Source organism: Gymnodraco acuticeps, unplaced genomic scaffold, assembly GCF_902827175.1.
Source record: "Gymnodraco acuticeps unplaced genomic scaffold, fGymAcu1.1, whole genome shotgun sequence".
In the NCBI taxonomy this organism is placed as follows: domain Eukaryota; kingdom Metazoa; phylum Chordata; class Actinopteri; order Perciformes; family Bathydraconidae; genus Gymnodraco; species Gymnodraco acuticeps.
The window spans coordinates 1,607,066-1,629,076 of NW_022992177.1; the positions used below are offsets into that span (position 1 = coordinate 1,607,066).

Below are 22,011 nucleotides of genomic sequence, written 5' to 3' on the forward strand. Positions count from 1 at the left end.
AGTTTAAGATTTGAATATATCAATTAAAAGCAGGCCAAAGGCGGGATGGATCATCCTCATATTGGATTTTGTCATTATACTTCTTGCATTATAAAGAAGAAGCGATTTGAGGATAAAAAAAAAACCCTTCTTCCCTTTTATCTTTCAAATTAAGAGTCAATTTAGTATCTGAAGAATAATGTTTGCCTTTTAATCTAGCCCTCTCATTACTGTTGCACTTTTGAATAATACAAATGAATAGGTTCAATCTGTATAGCGCCTTTCAAGGGACCAAAGGCTGATTAAACTTATTGACGGCTTTTCCGGGAGTGATGACGTTCACTGAATTGGAAAGTGTATGTCCGATCCTGGGAGCACACATTTGCACATGCAGTGGAAAGTGGCCAGCCATTGATTTTCAATGCGGATCCTCAGCTGTGTCACCCACAACAAGTTGAGGTTCAATATTTACTAGATAATGCAGGCGGTGAGTTGTATTGCAATATCTACAAACTCAGATATATGCAAAACATGTCTCTGAAGTGTTTGGCTCGAAATACCAAACAGATCATTGTAGCATCCCATAATCCCCTCTGTTTCAGCCCTGTTTCAGAAGAGCTGATTCTCTGTCTGTTACTTTAGATGAAAAATAAGGAGCCCCTCCCCACGCCCCTCTGAGAGATATCTGGTTAAAAAGAACACAATGGTGCTCTAGGAGGAGATTCAGGTGATAAGGTGGGGGGGTGTTACCTTGGTTGGTTATTGGCTAATGGTTACACAAGCCAAAAAATCGTTATGACATCATAAAGTGGCCAAAATCTGATCAGCTCACTTTCAGACAGGTTTTTGTATAAATGGATCAGGACAAAAAGTGGTGGAATCTCAGAGGGGACACATGTTTATGTATAAAATACATAGAAAATGGATTTTGCACAATAGGTGACCTTTAAACTGATGCACCGTTCCATGTTCTCTTACCTATCCAAGCTGATGTCCCTGTGTGCCTTTAAACAATGACCCTGCAGAGAGGACAATGTGACTGCTCTGTGTTTCTGCTGTTGGAGTTTCAGCTCGGTGCGAGGAGCTGACGCCACACACAGAGGAGCGAGCAGCACCTTTTGTCTCTCCTTGCAGTGACAAAGCATCATTGTAAAAACGGGCACCCAGGAGCGTCACCCGCACTGAACTGAGTGACACTCGCTTCAACACTCAGCTGACCCTGAACACACCATCATACAATATAACTACCAGTTCAGTGTCCAGCCTCACATAATGCTCACTAGATTCTCAAAGCACAGATATTTAACAAATTATAAGTTAACCAATAAATGTGTCCATTGGTGCTTTTACTTTTAGTAACAATTGAGAAATTGTTTTATTCATACTTGTTAATTTCCAGATGTTTTGTAATGGATTAAAAAGTGGAATAATTGCAAGTATAAAGTTGTATAAAAACAATCTCAGAAGTACATTAAATGTGTAGTTATGTACAGTTATTATACAATCAGTTGTATTCTCACACTGAATCTGTATGTGTATGTTTCTTCAGTTCAAACAACATACAGGCAACAGAGTGAAGGCAAGTTCACAGAACAACACATTATAAATCGTACTTGGGGTAATTTAAGGTCACAGTAGCTAGAAACGGAATTCCTTGGGCTGAACTTATTTGGTGTGTCCATATGATTTCACAAAGACAAGAAAATGCTATTTAACAGACCCAGTTCTCAGCATACTTTGTGGGATTTTCTCACAGTACTTTTTACAGTGGCAGAATCACCATCCCACATCATCCAAACCCTTGCTAAGGTGTGAGAGGAGAGACAGGATCACATGCACCTGCACATGGAATGATCGAGCTGTCAGTCTATACAAACTGATTTTCCTCTGTGCTCCATGTATACAATCGTGCAATGTATACACGACATGGACAATAATGAGATTTCTACTTTGCCCCTCAGGCTAAACGCGTCCTGCAGCTCGCTAATTCCTTAAATTAATTTGATCAAGTACTGGCTAAATCCAATTTTGAGGCCCTTCTAGTCTACTTGTGTATTTCGATCTTGTGCCGCGATCAATCTCAACTCCATTCAAGAGATGTATTTTATTGTTTAGCTCCATTTTATATAATACTTTGTATTATTATAATTGTATACAAAGAACACATGACAAGCCTCTAAAATATAAAGATTGAAATAAACAGCTGTAGAACTTAAAGATACGTGGACAGTGCATCTGCAATAATAATCCACTATGTTAATAAAACGACACATGGACTGCTAAGTAAATACTTCCACTTGTGATACTTTAAGTATACATTTTTCTGCGAATACTTCTGTTCCTCCACTTAATTCATGTTTCACTGTGCGTTACTTCACTTGGCTTTCACTGTGCTCTATAATAATTGTGATACTTAGTAGTTGTTTCAAATTCTTTGATTTAAAGGGGTCCTACCATGCTAATCTTCTGTTTCATATTTGTATTGTGTGCCTTTACAGTAAGATGTGTACATGCTTTAATGTTCAAAAAGCTATTTATTTTTCTCTCTTTTCCCCCTCTGTCTGAAATCAGAGCCCAGTCTTCTCTGATTGGCTAGCCTATCACATACAATGTGTTGGAGCAATAGAAGCGTTAGTGGAACATAGTGATGTGTTACATAAAAAGGAGTCCAATAGAGGCATTTCAGGCGCGGGGGGGAGAGAAACTTCCTCTGGGGCAAACACAGGGATTTTAGCCTTTGCAGACCATTTACATGCAGAACAAACGATATAACATACTCCAGGAAAGGGAAAACCCCCAAAAGCATAATAGGACCTTTTTAAAGGACCTCACATTCTCTGTTTTAAGGTGGGAAGACATCTTAGTCATGCTCCAGTTGGAAAGTTGTACAAGCAAATGTGCTTTTATAAACTAGATGCTTTTTTTGTGGATGACAGGAAGAGTTATAATATGTTATATGTATCCGCATTCCTCATATAACTTCAAAATCGGAGGTACCGCCGAGTTCGACTTCAAAACAGACACCTCGCTGTGACTCAAATCCTCTTTAATATGTACAAGGACATTAACTGGAGTTATCAGCTAATACAGACAATATTAATAAAGGCATAATGCACTGAGCTGACACTGAGAGGTGTAATCATCCTCTGCAATCATAACTAAAACAAATGATCTCGTGTGGGTCCACTAATAGTTGAAGGTGTTTACACTAATAGACTAATAAATGTACTGCTGGTGAGATTTCCTGCAAAGATTCATGCCTGCCGTTACTGTCCTCTCAAGCGGACATAACAATCTAAGGGACGTTTGAGGCTATACAAGGTAATGGTGTAAATGCTGAGATGGGAATTACATAAACAAGTTGTCAGCTTTACTGCAGTTTTCAGTGATCCCTGAAGTGAAATATCTGTTATGAAATTGATATTTGTCGAAACTTTAATGTAGACAAAACAACACAGATCAAAACACAATAATTAAGAAAGCATAGAAGGGAGGATTCCTCCTGGTTTGCAAAATAAGAAAACAATAATAAGTTAGAACAACAGAAAAAAATGTAGATATACAGAGAATAACAACACAACCACTGGTGTAAACAGGGAGCAAAACTAAAAGGAGATTGACAGGGATATACATCTACTAGTTCAGTATCAGATGTATAGTTTATCCAAACAAAGGGTCTAATATCTATAATACAGTATGTACAACATGTTTATGATAACAATGTGAAGCCCACAGGACTGAGATCTATGTGCTTATGAAACATAAAACATAAAAAGTTATAGACAGTCCAGTATTTGGTGTGGACACAGAGGAAACCTCCGTACAGATGGACGCTGAGTGCAGATTAATTTGACCAGAAAGTCCTGGAAGTCTTTTTGTTTTTAGCTCATGGTGATCATCTCATATTTGTCCTTGATGCTGTTCCCCTCATCATCGTCTTCCTCCTCTTCCTCCTCTTCCTCCTCCACCTCGTGGGTTGGCTCGGGCTCGGCGCGGGGGTGGTGCAGCTCGATGAACGCGTAGTAGACGACGGCGGCGACCACGCCCCCCACCATGGGCCCCACCACAGGGATCCACCACCAGTGGTTTCCGGTGCTGCAGTGGGAAAAGGAAAAAAGTTAAATAAATGTGTGGCAGTCAGACTCAGAGGCCACTGCAGGTCAGGGGCCACACCGGATCATTCACAACCATCGACTTCCTGTCAAGTGCATGTGACGTTATGTAACACCGTGCTTTGTGTCAGCAGCTCGCTTGTTCATCAGTAGATGTACGATATATATACAATTATATATACAATTATTAACTGTCTCCTGTAACAAACTCTCAAATGTAATTTTGGGCTAAATTAAAATCAAATCTATTTCTTTCAAAAACATAACTTACTTATTACACCTATATGCAAATTACATCCTGGTTAAGTTTGACAAACAAACCAACAATACAAACAGATAAACATCATATTACAGCAAAAAACTTATATTTTTGGTATTTCTCAAAAAGAGCAATTCACAAAATGCCATTATAGACATCATGCATACTATATAGTCTATATGCTTACTCAAAAACTATTTAGTTAATATATGTGGGTTTATAAAATGATAGGTGTTCCCTAGAGATGTAACATATTTTCTTATTTATACTGGTTTTCTTTTAAAGAATGATCTCATATGGCTTTTCCTTAATTCATAAATGTAATACGTTTTAAAATAAAGGCATACATAATAACATGAAAAATGTGTGTGTGCGTGCATGTTTTTGTTGTGTGAAGGGGGTTATATATATATTATTTTTTTTTTGCTGAGTGGCTGTGTGTTTGCTTGTATATTACTGCATGTGATGCAGTGATGCTACCAATGTTCTATTCATGTGTATGTTCAGATGTTGTCTTTAAAAGTGTAATGAAATTAGCTACACAAATACAATTGCCACCCTAACTAACATAAGGCTCTTAGGGTCTGTACACAGTTACCTGAAGACCTCCATCCCCCATCCTGCTACGGCTGTGAAGAGCCGGGGGCCCAGGTCTCTGGCGGGGTTCAGGGGGTACCCACAGTTCAGCCCCATGGACACACCGATGGCCATGATGATCAGACCGATGGCCAGCGGCTGCACGCCTTTAGGAGCTCCGATGTTCCCGTCGTCAATGATAGCCAGAATACACAGCACCAGCATGCCCGTCCCCACCACCTGCAGGAGAGGAACGGCACTCGTTTGGTAAACTGGAAATTAGGCAGGTCAGGGATAAAAACAGAAGTAGTATTTTATGTAATTCTGTTTATTTGTTACTTTAGTTTAAGTGTTTTGCCTTCTCCTATTCCTACTACTGTTTTTTGAGAACTCTCATGTATATTGACAACATGTAGGTATAAAAAAAGTGTCTGTGTGAATGTCTTTGTTAACATATCATATATTTCATAACAATTGTGTTGGTTTGAAATACTATTTGTAGAGATCATGTGTATACGTTGTAGGCTGTATTGGGAACATTGTTATCACATTTGTTTAGCACATGATTCCCTCTGTAATATTAATCATTTAATCTTGATGGTTGAATAAAATATAGTTTTAACTCATATTTATATTTAGTTAGCACAACCTTTACAGCACAACTGATTTTCTAAAGTTAATACTACTATGATCGCTCTGCACAATCACACTGATAAGACTTATCTCAGTGGTTCACCTGATCAGTTTTGAGCTGTTAGATGTGTTATCTGTGGATCGCTTCACACACTAATGGTGTTAAGTAAATAATTGACCTTCCAGATAAGGCCAGGAAATGGCAGGAAATGGCAGGAAATGGGTAATTAGCCTCAAAACTGAAGCAAAAGAGGGGGTGTTCTCTGATTAAAGGGGGCAATCAATTTTGCATTGGCTATATTGGCCAGACTTTGTTGAATTAGAGCCTGAATTTGAACAGAGCAGACGTCACGGTGACCAGACCTCACCTGATCGATGAAGCCGCCGAGGACCGTCAGGTGTCTCGCAGGGTAGGAAGCAAAAATGTGGCCTGTTGCATTGATTCCTGTGACTGACAGAATCCCACTGGTGAAGTCCATGAAAGCATCTGTGAGGGGGATAATCAGACATTAGTTGTGCAAAGGAATACACTTATATCTCACATTGATGACGCTTTTTACTCATACAAAGTGGTATGGTTTAATATTCATGTCAAAGGAATAAAGTTGAGCAGTATTCACCATAGTATAATCCAAAGACTGCAGCAGCTCCAGCAAAAGCACCAAGAAACTGAGCAAGGACGTAGAAGGGGAACTTCCAGATCTTCAGTTTGCCCAGAATCACCATGGCCAGGGAAACAGCAGGGTTCACATGGCCCCCTGGGAGCAAGACAAAGCAGAGGGTGAGAGAGGGATGCAGCGGGTGGGGGTCGTCTGGCATGATACCCTCTCCATCATTATTGAGGCTGTCACATTTACGAGGGGCAGCAGAAGGGGAGCGGCCCCCCGGGCGGTGCAGGGTTTTGTTATGTATGTATTGTTCACGAGCAAAGAGGCCGAATAATGGATCACTTATTTAAAATTCAAAGTAGTAAACAAAAGGGAGCATTACTCGGTTCCTTTTTTATTTCAGGCTGTGCTCCCATCCTGACAGATTTTACATTTTAAAAACATATGTCGCCTGTCAGTGATTTGTCTGCATGAATAACACTTTATTGTGTTAATGTGAAAAAGCCCTCAAAACTCACCTATTCACTCTTGCTCTCAACTTTTAATCTTCTACCCCCTTGCCTCTTTAACTCCCTTTTAACTTAGTCCAGGACTTTTTTATTCATGTCATTATTTCCTTTATTTCCTTGTAAAACATCTCTGAGCCCCAGGAACTGTGCTATATAAATACCTTGTATCATTATTATTATTATTATTATTATAAATTGGAAGTAGCTGCAGCTCAGATGAGGCGAGCGGTGTCGTTCGGGCTGAGTCTGGTGAACGGAGCCTGTGATCGATGCAGTTTGCAGGACATTCAGTGCCCAGGGTTATGTATGACCCCGGAGAGGCTGTGCACTCGCACTAACAAATCAATGGTCAGTGCACATTCATTAGATCTGCGCAGAGCTGGCACGTTCCTGCTGACACTGGAGTCGTAGAGGTGGCACATGGCTGGACAGGAAGCCATAAAGTTATATCATTACAGACGGCAAGCCTCATGAGTAACAGTGTTTTCATTACAGGCGAGCAGTGTATGGTTATTTGGTCGTTTTTGTAATAACTATGAATTATTTTAATGCGGTCTGCGGCGCTAAACAGTAGATTAAATGCAGCAAATAAGCTGAATGTGCAAACAACAAATTAACAATATAATTAAAGCTGATAATATTTTCCAGTAAATTTGACAGGATGCCAATAATAGTCTGGACTCAAGAAAATCCATTAACAGTTATTTATTTATTTCTCTTGCACATGCATTTAAAAAAAAAATCTATTGCATGTGTAGTGGATGTTGTTTAATAAGTTGCACTTGATTGGAAATAAACAATTAGGTGCAGAAGCTCCTACAGCCACATTAAACCACCTTACCTGACACTCCACCGGCCACGTACGCCGCCATCATCAGGCCCACGGAGAAGCCGATGTGGACGGTGAGAGGCTCACCCAGGGTGTTTCGACTGAGGACGGTCTGAGCGACTGAGCCACAGCCGAACAACTGATGAGGAAGAGGAGAACAGACTGTCACTAACGTCATAAATGACAATGAGATTTCTGCAGTCTGGAGTTCAAGAATGAAGAAAGCATATAAACAACTTCTCAGACTTGAGAAACCATTTTTGCACTTTTGACAATATTTAGATTTGTAACATGAGAAAAACAAAATGTTGTAAATAAAATGATACTTACAACCAAGACAAATGTCCCCAGGAATTCTGCCAGGAATTCCTTGAATATTCCATGTTTGAGAGCACAGCGTTGCCTCATGCTTTTCTTCTGTTTTTTCTCCATGTGTCCCTGTGCCAATCCCCGTTACAACTGCCAGATGTCGAGCAGTGTGAACCTCTGGAGCTGTCAGATCTCCACCTCTGGCCGACAGCAGCCATTCAGCACACACCATTGATCCATTTGGGACCATCACACTCCTCTTATCAGCCTCGTCAACACACAAACTAGAATTTGTGTTGCATCTCCATAAAATGCATCTTCAAAACTCATTTTATTTAGTTGTGTGTGTCATCACAAGACAAACATACAGCTTTTAAAAGTTACTGGAGTTGTAAAAACATGAGTTCGTAAAACACAGACATTTATTCATTGGTTTAAGTTTGCAGTTTGCATCATATTACAATAACACATAACAAATGAATAAATTAGAGAAAACACTAATCAAATTGAGTACAAGTAAATAAGCTTTTTATGTCTGTCAGATATTGCAGTTATACATTTTGCCACAAGAGGTCAACCTTGGCAAGGTCTCTCACTTTAACAACTGGAAACATTATGAAATCACACCTGAGTTTGTTAATGGGATAATGTTATGATATCAACGATTCTTCAAAGAAAGTCCAACATTTCTGAAAGTCCAGAAATGGTTATTTAGCTTTTAATCAGTCAATCAGATCCCAAGTCATCCAGGTCGTTCCCGTTGTCTTCCCCGGCCTTACTGACAGGAGGCGATTTCCTCTTGCGCCTGTAAATGCACACATCAAATGACAGAAAGAGTTATAGAACAACATGATTTAATAAACACTGTATCTTAGACAGAAACTCAGTGGCAGGAGGTGAGTGGTCACCTCATCTCGTTCCGCAGCGAGCCCAGTTGACCCTGAAGTTGCTCGTTGGCCTCGATGTGCTCGTCCACTTCCCTCTGCAGCTTCTTCTTCGAGTGCTCCAGACGCTCGATCTCCTCCTCCGCTTCATCCATCTGCCTCTTCGCCGTCTTCAGTCTCTGAGTCAGCTGAAATTAGATAATGAGTCACAAGAACAGTCCACAGATCCTGACTACTTTACAACTTTGAGTTATTTCTCTGCCGTTGTGTACCTGGTCTCTCTGGCTCTGTAGATTGATGTGCTCCTCGTCCGTCTGCATCTTCATCTCCTTCACCTTGCGCTCCAGCTTACGGTTTGCTTGTTGCAGGCTGTTGTTGTCTCTGAGAGCAAAAAGCACCACATCACTGCTGAAGCTTCCTGTAACTCAACACCTTCCTAGTGTGTTTCAGACCAGAGATACTCTCACCCTCACAACCACAGGGAAAGTGATATGTGAGAGTTTTCTGCTCTACGGCTACCATAACATCTGATGGAGCCATTAATCAAAGTGTTATCGGGTGCTGAGACTTACAAACTCTGTACACATGTATTTATAAGAGCTATAAGGTCATTACTTAGTCCTTACCTCTCTTCTCCTTGCAACCTTTCCTCAAGTTCCTGGATGCGGCTGTTAAGTTTGGAGACGAGTGAATCCTGGTTGGTCCTCTGTGATCCCTCCAGATGAGTCACTCTGCCCTTTAGGTCTTTATTCTGAGACAGGAAGTGAAACAGAAAAAAATCATAAACTAGGCTAAATTCAAGCGTACCCTGGAGGGCTTGTGACACCTAGTAGTGCCATGGAGCATTGTAGACTTGCACACAAGCAGGAGGAGGGGGCCATTCACAGTCCAGCCAATGATTACACATCCTTCCACTATCCTACAAGAAGTGCAGATTGTACCATAGAAAAAGCAGGAAAGGAGGAAACTGCAAGCATGGATGAAAACAATGCAGGTTTAACAATTTCAAAACAATTGGCTTTGCAAATGTTTGTGAGGAAAGGAAATGCTTTCAATATTTTTGTTGGAGCTCAATGAAGAAAAAGTGTAATGCGATTTGGTAACACGTAATGTAAACAGAGTGTTTGTTAATGGGAAAACCTGTCCTTTAAGTAACTTTACACTGACATGTGGACATCAGCAGAGGGTGGGACTGAGACTGGGAGAAACTGAAGGAGACAGCAGAGGCAGAACCCAGCAGGAGCAGAGGCACACGCAACCAAGGGATTAAGAGACCACGGCAGTCCAAGAGAGGGTCGACGGAGCACCTTTGCAGCCCTGGAAAGACTTTTAACCCTTTTAACATTGGAATTCTTTGTATTGTTTTAACTGCATTTATTTGTATTTTAAAATAGTTTTAGACTATCTTTTTACTGAGATTATATTTTAGACAGCTCCGATTTTAGTTTTCTTAGTAAAGTTTTTATGTTCTACTGAATAAATGATTGTGTTTTAAACTTAGTAGTTGGCTCCTTGATTACCCAGTTTTGCTCTCTACCTGATTTAAAAGAACCTTTTCCCTCTCCATAAATGATTACCCCTCCCCCTCCTTTACATAAAGTGGCGTAGGTTTATCCCTGCTGCACATCTGATGCCAGATATTGAGATAGACATTGAGATGTGACTAAATAAAGCAGCCTTTGTGTGGAATTCTAGTCATGTGATAACAGATGATAGGATCTGATGTCCGATCGAGGATTTTCAGAAAGTGGACTGATGTTTTTTTGTAAAAGTAAATTAAACGGTGGTTTGTTGTGGAGGCGTTGTGTGAGGTCAAAGGTCAGTACCTGTCTCTCCAGGCTCAGCTTGTCACACTCCAGGTCCTGTCTGACGGCTCTCTCCTGCATCAGTTCGGCCCTCATCTGATCCATCTGTTAGCGAGAGGAAACACACATGATGTGCCATTCAGCACTGATGGAAAGTAACTAAGTACAGTAACTGTACTTAAGTATAATGTTGAGATAGCTGTACTTCCACATTCTGATTCTCAAAAACATTTGCCCTTACCTTGAATTAAGTATTTATAAATTGTTTTATTGATCTTATGGATCTTTCACCATTGGGCTTCCGTCATAATATATAAATAACAAGTAGGGAAGGAAGGGTAAAGCATGTGGTCAATAAACCACTAATTCATTATTTATGCCAATATCTAAACATAGAGTAAAGTATAGGCTTGCATTTTAGATGTACTTCCTTCAGTATTGACTGAAAACACGACAGTACCATATTCAAAAGAAAGGTCACTTTCAGGTTAAATGAAATGTTGTTTCTCTTAATTCCTAGAATGAGAGGAAATGCTGTCTAGTCTGAGCAGCCACGTCAGATCTAAAGCTCTCTCCTCTCTAATAACATCCAGAGGCCCGGTGCAGGGAGTGTGAAAGCTGCTCACAATAGTTTGCTGTTTTTTTCCTTTGCACGTTGTTTTGTGTCAATTAGTCTGCACTGCCCCGCTCCCATGAATGGTGGCCTACTTAACAGACGCACTGAGGATGTGAGGCTCTCATGGAGACATAAGAGATGAACAAACATCAATTTGTTGCATTTCAGTCTTGTTATGGATGTTAAAAAAGTGATTGTCAAGTAACAGAGCTTAAGGAGTGGAAACCTGAATACTCGGTCCTTAATTTGTTTATGTTTAAAACCAGTTACAGGGCTGTGCGTTCAAACAGAAGACTGGGCAATAATGTTGTCTCTTCACAGTTGGGGAACTTTATGAATTTTAGCGAACGCATAATACGATCGTTGTGTATAAGAAAGGTAATGACAGTAATGGGAGTGAACCTGCCTGCTCTTTGGTTTTGTCGAGTCGTTCCATCAGGCGGTCAGCACTGCAGTGCTCGTCGTTGAGATCTTCTTCTAACTGGCTGATACGTCCCTGAGAGGAAGGAAACAAATGTGTCAAACCACCATCAAGATAAATCTATCCCTTGAGTTTGTAGTTAGTTGTAGTCTGCTTTCTGTCTTTCATTCACATACAAAAAGACTAGTTTCTGATTAAAGGAATATAAAAAGGAATGTATCTGTTTTGTTTTCCTTATACTGCCTGTAAATGAATTATTGTTGTGTTTTAAGCTAAGTACATGTATGGACAAACCAAGTCAATAAATAAAAAGGAAACAAGTAAAAAGACGAATAATAAATGAGGAAATCTATGGAATTAAACACAGTTCAGTGCTGATTGGACGGGAGTGTTTGACACTGTAAGAGGGGAACACCCAGACAGGTTTGATAACTTTGTACAGTAAACAGGAGCTTCCTCGGTCGATACGCAGTGTCAACAGTGATCACTGCTGTCACTGTGGGATGTTTTGTCATCAGCAAGACAAACAGTGCTGAGCTGTGAGAAGTTGTTGCTATGGCAGCACCCTTATAGTTCACAGGAACAAGTGAGGGCAAATACTGGCACCTGAACATTTCAAAAGTTTGCTAAAAAATCATCCCTGTATCATAAAGTATCCTTGAACTGTGTCTGTTGCCATGTTTTGTATTAGTGTAGTTTGGCTTAATGATGGTCAACATTTTATGATATTTTATGACATTTTCACATTGAATTATGAATTGCATGAAATGATCAGCTGTGTTGTTTTGTTTTATCTATGTTTGTGCGTGAGAACCCCAGGAAGAGTATTCTACGCTCATGCTAGTGCTAATGGGGATCCTAATAAAAAATAGGGTAAATACTTCAAAAGATGCGATAAACTGAATCATGGTGGGACGTTCGGGTGTAATGAGAGTTTCAATTAAAAACTCCAGATGATCACTAGTTTAGAACGTTTTTTAGTAAACATACAATACGTGTATTATTATTGTGTCAGGGAAAATTGCTGTTTTCATCTAAACACTGTATGTCTCAACTTGTGTTATGAGCGTGACTAAAGGATGATGATCGCAGGGATACTTTATTTCATAGTGCCTTTTTTCAGAAACCTGACTGCACCACATAAGAGGCACATCATACATTTTGCAAGCACTTAATTACAATGATCTGCACAAGATACACCAAATAATAAAGGAAACATGAGGAAAGCAAGAGTATGTAGTATGTATTTTAATACTAGTTGAACATTACATTTTTATATTTGTGTGTTTTTTATTTATTTTTTATATATATGTTTCTAGTTATTGTGCTTTTTATCATGTTTTTAATTATTGTTTTATTATTGTACTCCCATTGTGTTATTTAATACTGTAGTTATTGCCTGTACAGCACTTTGGTCAACTGAAGGTTGTTTTAAATGTGCTATATAAATAAATAAAGATTGAGATTGAAATGTATGTCCGAATTATTTCTGTTTTTCTTTCTTTTTCACCCATTAAAAAAATTACGAAATGTTCAGTTTTACGGAAATGCAGTTTAGAATAAGTACATGTATTATTTGGAAGCATGTTTATCTTCTGATGGCACTTGAAGGGGCACTGCGTTAATGGAGTTTGACTCTTACTAGAAACTAAAGTCAGGATATCTAGTATATATCTATGATTGTCCCCAGACATTATGGGAGCACATTACTAAATGCTGGAGTACTCCTTTAATTTCACCAGTTTAGGTTGCTGGGACGTTACCTCCATGAGTTTGACCTGGCGCTCCCGCTCTCCCAGCGTGGCAGCGTTCCTCTCCTCCAGCTCCTCCGCCCTCTGCTCCAGCTGCCGGCCCCTCAGCTGGGCCTCCTGCTGCTCCCTGCGACAGCGCCGCAGATCCTCCTCCAGAGGAAGCAGCTGAACACATAGCAGAGCAACACACAATGCAAGATAAGGTAAAACACACCGCCTGCTATGGGGTCAAACAGTCACTCGAACAGAAATGAAGACGTACATAAATCTGGTAACACATCCGAGACTGCTTTTGTTTTTCCCCCAAAGAAAATGGAAGAAAAATATGATCCATTAACACATGATAAAAAGCAAAATAGTTCAACAAAGGGAAATAACTCCTTCACACTTTATTTTAGTTGTGACTCAGTTGAACTTGCATGTTGATGAATCAGAGAGACAATGAGTACCACACCTCTTCCTGAAGTTTTTTGGCTGCTTGTCGAGACTTCTCCAACTCTGCTCCCTTTTCCTGCAGCTGTCTCCGCAGATCGTCCAACTCCCTCTGATTCTTCTCTCGGGCCTCATCGACCTGGCTCTGAAGAACATCTGTAGACGCCTCGCACTCCTCCATAATGATGTTCATCTAAACAAAGCGCTTAAACTGTGAGATAAGTGGACGTGTTTACGTTTTACGGCCATATGGCTTGCTACATCTAACCCAAGCACAAGAAATACCAGATTTGTCTGCTGATCCCATGTGGCTTCAGGGTTAAGACAACAAGAGTTTCAGGTGTGTGTTGGCTCCAAAGTAATAATAATATTGTCATAGGGCCCAATAAACATTCCTGGTCCACCTCTCACCTTCCTCTGCAGTTGCTCCATGTTCCTGTCCTGCAGCGTCCTCTCATCTTCCAGCTCAGTTTTGGTTTTCCACAGCTCCTCTATTTGTCTCCTCTCCTCCTTGAGCTTCTCCTTCAGGTCCCTGTGGTCATGATTAAGTTTGGTCAACTTACCCTGAGGAAAAAACCCCAAAGGAAAACAGATCAGTTTCAAAGCATGGCTAAACAGGCAGTTCCCGGTGTAGAGAGGCAGGAAACATGTGACAAGAATGGCATGCGGCAAACATGCAGCACCATGGTATACATCCATGCAACCAGGCTAGAAGTTGAAGATATATTTTTTAAGAGTGACTTGGCCAAGAGGACGGCATAGCCATTGTTACACACACAACAGACACATACAACTTTCACACAAGCTTGAAAGAGCACAACGTCCACTTACTATGCAATACAAAACAGTTCAAACCCATAAAACAGGTGGTATTTTTAATAGTTACAGTAAAAAATGTAGGTCACCACAATGCCACCATGCTTTACCTGCACGTCCTCCAAGCGAGTGAGCAGCGACTGGTTAGACTGACACATCTCCTCCTCGTTCCTCCTCACATCTCTTAGTGCTTCCTCAACCTGCTGCTTTTCCCTCTGCAGAACACCAACACATTGGGACATACATACAAAATGGAGGATTAGATCACATCAGTAAGTTAAATGTCAATAAAAGGATATTTTTGCTTGCGTCTCTTTAAATGTTCCACCTCCAGCTGCTTCACTCTCTGCTCCAGCAGCCTCTCTGTGTTTTTGGACTCCTGGATATCCTGACTCAGCTGATCCAGCTTGTTGGTCAGCTCTTGCACCTTTCCTCTCAGCTGATCTCTGTCCTGGCTCGTCTCCTTCAGCTGCACCTGAGCTGATCCTCTCTCCTCCTCTACCTCAGCCTTCTTTTGACCCAGCATAGTACTGCTCTGTGACAGCGGACAGAATAACAAATGATGAAACCACGTTGTAGCTTTAGGAAAAAGAGACAAAGACGGAGAAGCATGTTACCTCTTGAGCCAGCTCTAAATCCCTGAACAGCCTTTGAAGCTCCTTTTCATACTCCTCCTTCAGAGCGGCCATGTAGGAATCATGAGTCTCCACCTCCTCTTTGAGCGCCCCCTTCAGGGCGATGAGCTCCCTCTCCCTGTGGTGCAGCACCTCCTGCTGCTCCTCCTTCACCTGTAGTATCTCATGAAAGTCCAGACGTAGATGCGCCATTTCCTGACATACATCAATCAAAATAAAAGGTCACTACCTCGAGGCCAGGGAGGGAGCTTTACAGCTGCTTCTGATTTGTGAAGTGTATCTCCTTCATGTGGTTTCACTTACCTCAAGGAGGACTTCTTTCTGTGTATTTATCACTTCAGCCTTTTTGGCTTGATCCAGCTCATCGTGCATCTCAGAGAGCTGTTGCTGAAGATCTTTCATCTCCGTCTTAGATCTTTCCCTTTCTGCCTTCATGCGAGTCAGCCTAACATCCACAAATATGCAGGAGAGAGAGATATATTACAGATATGTGTTGAGTTCAAGAAAGGAAGACTGTGTACCATGCTTTAAAGTTTCAGAAACTAGATAAAGAGGATATCTGCACACTTAATCCTAATGGTATTTGACCCCGCTTTTGGTCAAATGACTTTCATCAGATCATACAACACAGTTCACTTGAATGACCTTAAAGCAGAGGTTTGCGAAGTGTGAGGCGTTTATCTGGTGTATTCTGAATTAATTTCAAACATCACATTTAGGCTATCTCGGCGCAATGGTTGAGTTGTTTGGGATCAAATAACATCATGATCCAATAGACATCCAGGAGTTGAACAAATTGAAGCTAAAGGGAAGGGATGCCTTTTTCCATGATTTGTATAAGAGGCCCACTGTCTCAGATTTTCAAAATCCCTGCCTCAAAGCATTAGCAGAAGCTTATTTAAACAAAGTGAAACAAAGCATGGAGGTATTCATTTGAGGTATTCTATCCGAGAAAAACATCAACGTTTATTTGATACACAGTTTGAACAGCTAGTTTGGCTCTATCCAACAAAAACAAAACCCCCCTACCAGAACATTTAGAGCCCCACCTATTTGCAAATCCAGGACTATTTTATGGCTGGGAACAGTGACTTCTAGAAGCCAAAAAACAGCTAGTCAACAGCAGCAGTTTTTTCCTGTTTCAGTCTTTGCTCGATGAAATTTGGTGGCTTGAAACTACATTTTTTTACAATACTAGTTTAGCATCAGATTTGAGTTCTCCTTTTAAATGTTGTTGACTCGGAAGTTCTTACTCCTGTTTGGTGGACTGAAGTTCGGCCTCCATCTGAGCCAGTCGGTGGCTGAGTCTGCACAGCTCCTCCTGACTTTTGGCCAAATCCTCCTGACATTTCTTTTTCTCTGTCCTGGCCTTTTCACAAGCTTTGGCCAGAGTCTTTTCATTCTGCGCAACACAACAACATCATTAGTCACAGGAATAGGAAATGAGTGTTTTAGAGGTGAATCAGCAGGATGGGTCTGCACTACACCTTAATCTCTGTTTCCAGTTGTTGTTTTAATTGAGACACTTCTTTCTGCAGCACTGCCTGTTTGTCTTGCAAAAACTTCACCTCGGCTGCATAATCCTACACATGTGAAAAAGGAGAAGCCCAACATGGTTGTCCATTTCAGACATTAAAACATTATTATCACAAGACACATTTTCTGTTCCTCCTCCACATTTTCAGCAGTCTTCCACTTGACCTGGTTGACCTTTTCAAGCAGCAGGGTGACTTTCTTCTCAGTGGTGGAGTCATCATCAGTCGTCCTGAGGAGAAAGTAAAATACTTTACAAACACCCAAACTGTACTGACAGGGTGTAATGATAAAATATATATGTATAGATCAGCCAAACGAAAACATTGACATGACCTTTCATTAGTGTGAAAGGGAAATGTGAAACGCTACGCCTACCTAGCGTTATTCTAAACAATAGCTCTACTTCTGCACATATTTTAAAAAGCCACTGATGGATCGTAAACACTTTGTATGAGAAGAAGTTATTTTATCAGGGGAAACAAGTACATGCTTTGCATTCCTGTTCCTGATGCCTGAGCACACACAGCTGTAGCAGCACCTCCTTATCTGACTACAAGAGACAGTGTTAACAAAAACAAATTTCAGCTCTCAAATATATGCAAATTGAAAATGCAAACTTATTTATTGAGCTGTTAAAGATATAATTAGAAAATATTATATATGAAGATTGTTGATGATTGTATCTGTACTATAAATGTAAAGCTACATCCATTTAGCTAAGCTTAGGTTAGCATCAAGGATTGACACTGGGAGGAAACAGCTAACCTTCCTGTGTTCAAAAGTTTAAAAAATAATCTGTCAAACAGCACATCTAACATCCGGGTAGTTACTGCCCGGGCCAAAAAAAACCTCCAGTTTATAATCTTCAAAGAATAAAGTGACATTGCTTTTATGCTAAACTAAACTAGCTGCTGCTGACTGTAGCTTCATATTGAGGGTACAGATGTATGAGTGGTATCAATCTTCTCATTGAACCCTTGGCAAGAAAGCAAATTACAATACTTCCCAAAATGTGAACTATTCATGAAATGATTCCTTTAAATTATGAATTTGAACTGCTTTTAATCTGTAATTATTGTTGTGTTTTTTATTAGTTAAAATGTGTTTTAATGTTGTTTTTATTCATTTTGACATGTTACTGTCCCCGAGTACCCTGAAAAATGGTAAAATGTATAAATAAAATGTATGATAAATAGGTATTATTATTAATTAAGCAGTACACTTACCCGTCTTTGAGGTAGGTGAAGAGTATTTGTTTGGCTGTGTCTTCAGGTGCGTCTACTGAGAGTTCTTGCTGCCCTTTCAGAAGATCGGGAGTGACCTGGTTAGGGAATAAACAGCCAATCAATACACCTTTTTAAATGTAAACTGTGACTCGGCACCAATCTCTTTACCTGTGCATCTCTTTCATCAGATTCATCGGTCTGGTCACTACATGATCTGGATCTTGAAGGTTTCTCTGCCCTTTGAAGTAATTTTGCTGCATGTGTGGAAATCGTCTCTTTTCCATTATGTCCTTTAATCAATGTGGTGTTCTTGTTCTCCTCCCTCGTCAAAGAAGATTCTCCGCCAAGGAGTCGAGCCCTGGCTGATCCTGGAGGATAAATCCCACCTGGGGTCTCGCCCCTGACAGCTTTCAGAGACGAGGCTCTGCTGGAGGAAGAGGAGGAGGAAGAGGACTCTGAGGTTCTACCGCTGTCCGCGCTGCGGGACCTTCGACACTGCTCCGGGTCCAACCGGTTCCTCGGGCCGCCTCTTCCTCTCCGCTGGCTGCTGTTGAACCGGCTTATTAGCTTCCCGACAGATATGAAGGAATCTGTCTCCACTGAGTTAGGCGACCTTGCGGGAACTTGACTACCTGAGGGAGGGGTCACATCACTCTGGTCTCCCACTGGGCCCTCAGCAGGCAGAGGGATCCGGGGTTTCTTCACAGTCTCAGGAAGAGGGCTGGTGTTTAGCTGTGCAGGTCGAGCGACTGACGCTGCTGAAGGTACAACTACGTTCAGGTTATTACTCTCGGGGTCATAAGGTCTCAGAATCTCCGGATGTTTCTGATAATGAAACTCAGAGGAGGATTCAGGCCTCTGTGACTCAGAGGGAGAGCGTCTTTCATCCTCAGACCTCCTCACCATGCCAGGATTGTACCCCGCCTGGTGAGTGATGACAGAGACGTCCCGGTGGATCTCCTGGCCAGAACTGTTCAGAACCACGTAGGGTTGACCTTTAATTCCTTGGATCTGCACCCTGACTCCGAACAAGTCATCCTGGCTGCCTCTGGGACTCTGCTGCTTGATGTAGCCCCTCTGTATCCTGACGTCCGGAGAGCCGCTCAGCCTGTGAGAATCCATCGTGACTCTGAACTGTGGAAAAAACAAACCTGCTTGTTAAATATGAAACTGAAGCAGACTGACCCTGTATGGGAATTAGAGACTGATGGATATGTTTGGTGTTTACACAACATTGGAGCAGGGTCAGGGCCTCACAATGACACACATCCAGGGAGCTCCTCACACAGCTGCACTCAGCAGATATAAAGACAGAATAAATACGCACAGACAAGAGGCTGATATTGCAATGAAAACAGCTCCTTTTGTGTGCTCATGACAGAGTACTATTGTACAACTGCATGACGACTACCACTGGCTGGGGTCCCCGAGGTGTCGTCACCCACTTCATGGTATGACACTTCAGGAAAATGATTGTCTACAAATATGTTACTGTGAGGCCGAAACACAAGAACACAGGAGGTGTTGTGCAGAAGACAAAACCCATAGGAGTACAATCCTGAGGGTATCGCTTTAATCAGTAACACAACAGCTCATTTATAAAGTTTAAAAAAAAGTTAGTTCAGAAAAGAATGATATGGTACCATTTTCTAATAAGTGGTTCTATAATTGCTTTAATAGTGTTTATAAATGATTTACAAGTACAAAATGATAACATCGGCTACTTTACAACATACAGTCAATTGAAGAAAAGCTTACAAAAAGGATTTGTACAACTTACCCGAATGATGTATTGACAGAGTTGTTCATTGTCAATGATATTGGATCATAATAAATGCACAACGGAGAATCTTGTCTGGACCTGGATCATTGCCCTGCGTAAGATCTGCTAACTAGTGCCTCAGCGGCTGTATTATTTTAAGTTAATTATCTGTTTTATTTCTACATGATTTTGGCCGCTACAATAACTGTAGGCTACCATGAAACATTATTAATTAACATTAATAATAGCTAATTACAGCTTGATGCATTTATAGAGTGTGCTTCATTAGAAGCAGGACATTTGTCCAACAAGTTGTTCATATGGCAAATATATTGAAGCGACAAGTCCATTGTTTCTTATTTTTATTGATTTTGCCATTACTCTTTTAAAGTAATTTGTCATAGGCTACGTCTATGTCCACTCTTTCTATCGATCTCATGTAGGCTGTGAACGTGCAGCGGATATGCGTTTATCCGGTTTCAGGCTACTTTACTTCACAGTAAACCAAGTCTAAAGTTTTCGGTTACTTTGAAAACAGGCATCTAAGTTTAAATAACATCTATCTATAACATCACAGAGTAGGCTATATCACAACACTTTACACTGAAGAAAGAAGTTGACAAAGTAGGCTATATCATGATTCGTAAACTCACCACTGATCCCCGCAGACACACCCTGCAAGACAGACGTCGTAAAAGCAATAAGGGGCTGGTAAATTAAGGACACATGCGGTAGAAATCGATCTGAGCTAAAAACTTACCAGCTGAGTGTCTGGGTGTTGAACAGAGTACTCCTCCTCCCTCTCTGTCCAGAAGACTGTCCTGCCTCCACCCGAGCCCTGTGTCCCGCTCAGAGAGGCGTTCACTGCCTGCTCTGTCGGATACTCAAACCATATGGGATATTATGATTTACTCCACCCGTTAATGTCTCCATGTCATCGTCAGTGCACGCCATGTAGTCTATATCTTACTGGTATCTTTGATTATTCCTGAAGTGTGTCACATGACCGGGAAAATATATCTCTATTTTCCATTGAACAACACTTCAGACTTAAAAGGCTGCCATTAAAGGCATACTTTTTCTGATCATGCAGGTGGCCCCCAAACATGCATCTTGTATTAGGCCTAGAGATGAAGTTGAATAAATGTGTTTATCTGATTTTGTTTTTAATGACCATAAATAATCCACAACTGGACTACCCCCATGATGGAAGAGATGGGCGATGCCAGACAACCAAAGTACCTAACAAAGGTCTGGTCTGGCCACTAATAAGGGGACCTCGAGTTTGGTAATTTTGTAACATTTCATTGAAGAAAGTTTAAGCAAACTGTTTTGCTAGTTTTGACAAACTGTTTTTTTTTAAGACGAGCCTACAACATGAACTATTATGTCATTACTTTGATAACGTTTTTTTTGTTTTTTTTCCTACTACATTAACCATCTCACAAGATTTCCAGTGACCCTTTGAAGCGTCTTGACCTCTGGAAAGCGGAATATAATATAACAATGACCACAACCACCTAATAATTAAATACATTATACTTTTTTAGTCATTGCATTTTGAAGATAATGCAAGTTCTGTAACATTTGGATGCAGGACTTTTATTGAAATGGTATAGGCTATGTTAGATAACTAATTTGATTACTGCAAATACTGATTCGTTGTGAGAGTAACTGGGCAGGTATATATATAATATTCATACAAATGTATTATATGAAAATATGATCTCATGTTCAGAGTTATTCTAAGGTTTACTCATTGGGAACTCACAGAAAGATCACACTGTTGAGATTTCTGCCTGTTTAACACACTTTGACCAACAGGGGGGTTCAGATGAAGCCTCATGAGATGAACCCTTTTTGAGAACCAATTGGCTGGAAAGCTTCAAAGCTTCATAATGCTTCATCTCGCTATCACTAGCACAAATGCCAGCATTAGGCACTACCAAAAACAGGGGTGTGATAGTGAGTCGGTTTTTCATAAAATATTGAGTCATACATAAAATAAACATGAAATCAAAATACTTCACATCAATTAATCGACGTATTTATGAATAATACATTGAAAACTAAAACAAAGATGCCAAATATACTTTTAACATTTATGTACCACCCCTCTACTCAAACTTCTTGGTGTAACCCTCCCAGAACCATAAAGAGGTGTTTAATGCCCGGGACTTTATTAAACGCACACCCTGGGATGACAGGAGACCATGGTAAACGTTTATAACATGATACGCTGTTTATATATCTGTAACTTTACAAAAACGCTAGCAAACCGGCATTCAGGACACTTATTTTTTAGTGTGTATA

The 22,011-nt window shown here is 40.6% G+C and overlaps 2 protein-coding genes across 7 annotated transcripts; both read right to left on the minus strand.

The window, feature by feature from the left end:
• Positions 1-3,399: 3,399 nt before the first annotated feature.
• LOC117538923 (aquaporin-9-like) lies at positions 3,400-8,089 on the minus strand. Its single transcript, XM_034204904.1, has 6 exons — positions 7,836-8,089; positions 7,518-7,644; positions 6,180-6,317; positions 5,928-6,046; positions 4,949-5,166; positions 3,400-4,074 (listed from the first exon to the last, which is right to left on the minus strand). The coding sequence occupies exons 1-6, from the start codon at positions 7,935-7,937 to the stop codon at positions 3,861-3,863; spliced, it is 918 nt and encodes a 305-aa protein (XP_034060795.1). The 5' UTR covers positions 7,938-8,089; the 3' UTR covers positions 3,400-3,860.
• A 123-nt stretch (positions 8,090-8,212) lies between these two features.
• LOC117538922 (cingulin-like protein 1) lies at positions 8,213-20,622 on the minus strand. 6 transcript variants are annotated; one of them, XM_034204900.1, is made up of 20 exons: positions 20,459-20,621; positions 20,352-20,373; positions 18,105-19,070; positions 17,937-18,031; positions 16,876-16,939; positions 16,662-16,757; positions 16,428-16,576; positions 15,478-15,619; positions 15,157-15,369; positions 14,868-15,074; positions 14,650-14,754; positions 14,135-14,287; positions 13,746-13,916; positions 13,304-13,456; positions 11,526-11,615; positions 10,525-10,608; positions 9,325-9,449; positions 8,971-9,079; positions 8,723-8,886; positions 8,215-8,619 (listed from the first exon to the last, which is right to left on the minus strand). In XM_034204900.1, exons 3-20 carry the CDS (start codon positions 19,056-19,058, stop codon positions 8,541-8,543), a joined length of 3,153 nt encoding a protein of 1,050 aa, XP_034060791.1. In that variant the 5' UTR covers positions 19,059-19,070; positions 20,352-20,373; positions 20,459-20,621; the 3' UTR covers positions 8,215-8,540. The 6 variants fall into 6 exon arrangements, with proteins under 6 accessions (XP_034060793.1, XP_034060794.1, XP_034060791.1 ...); XM_034204902.1 differs by having other exon boundaries at positions 8,213-8,619; positions 17,937-18,004; positions 20,352-20,622; XM_034204903.1 differs by having other exon boundaries at positions 8,214-8,619; positions 16,885-16,939; positions 17,937-18,004; positions 20,352-20,621.
• Between the last annotated feature and the right edge of the window lie 1,389 nt (positions 20,623-22,011).

Bases quoted from the DNA above. Each gene is read 5' to 3' on its own strand.
- LOC117538923 (XM_034204904.1), bottom strand. From the start codon at position 7,937: ATGGAGAAAAAACAGAAGAAAAGCATGAGGCAACGCTGTGCTCTCAAA. The intron at 6,318-7,517 runs GTAAGGTGGTTT...TCTTGCTCCCAG, and splicing joins CGTGGCCGGTGGAGTGTCAG to GGGGCCATGTGAACCCTGCT. The intron at 5,167-5,927 runs GTGAGGTCTGGT...CCTCTCCTGCAG, and splicing joins TCGGCGGCTTCATCGATCAG to GTGGTGGGGACGGGCATGCT.
- LOC117538922 (XM_034204899.1), bottom strand. From the start codon at position 19,058: ATGGATTCTCACAGGCTGAGCGGCTCTCCGGACGTCAGGATACAGAGG. The intron at 8,887-8,970 runs GTACACAACGGC...ATCTAATTTCAG, and splicing joins TACAGAGCCAGAGAGACCAG to CTGACTCAGAGACTGAAGAC. The intron at 8,620-8,722 runs GTGACCACTCAC...GTGCATTTACAG, and splicing joins TCGCTGCGGAACGAGATGAG to GCGCAAGAGGAAATCGCCTC.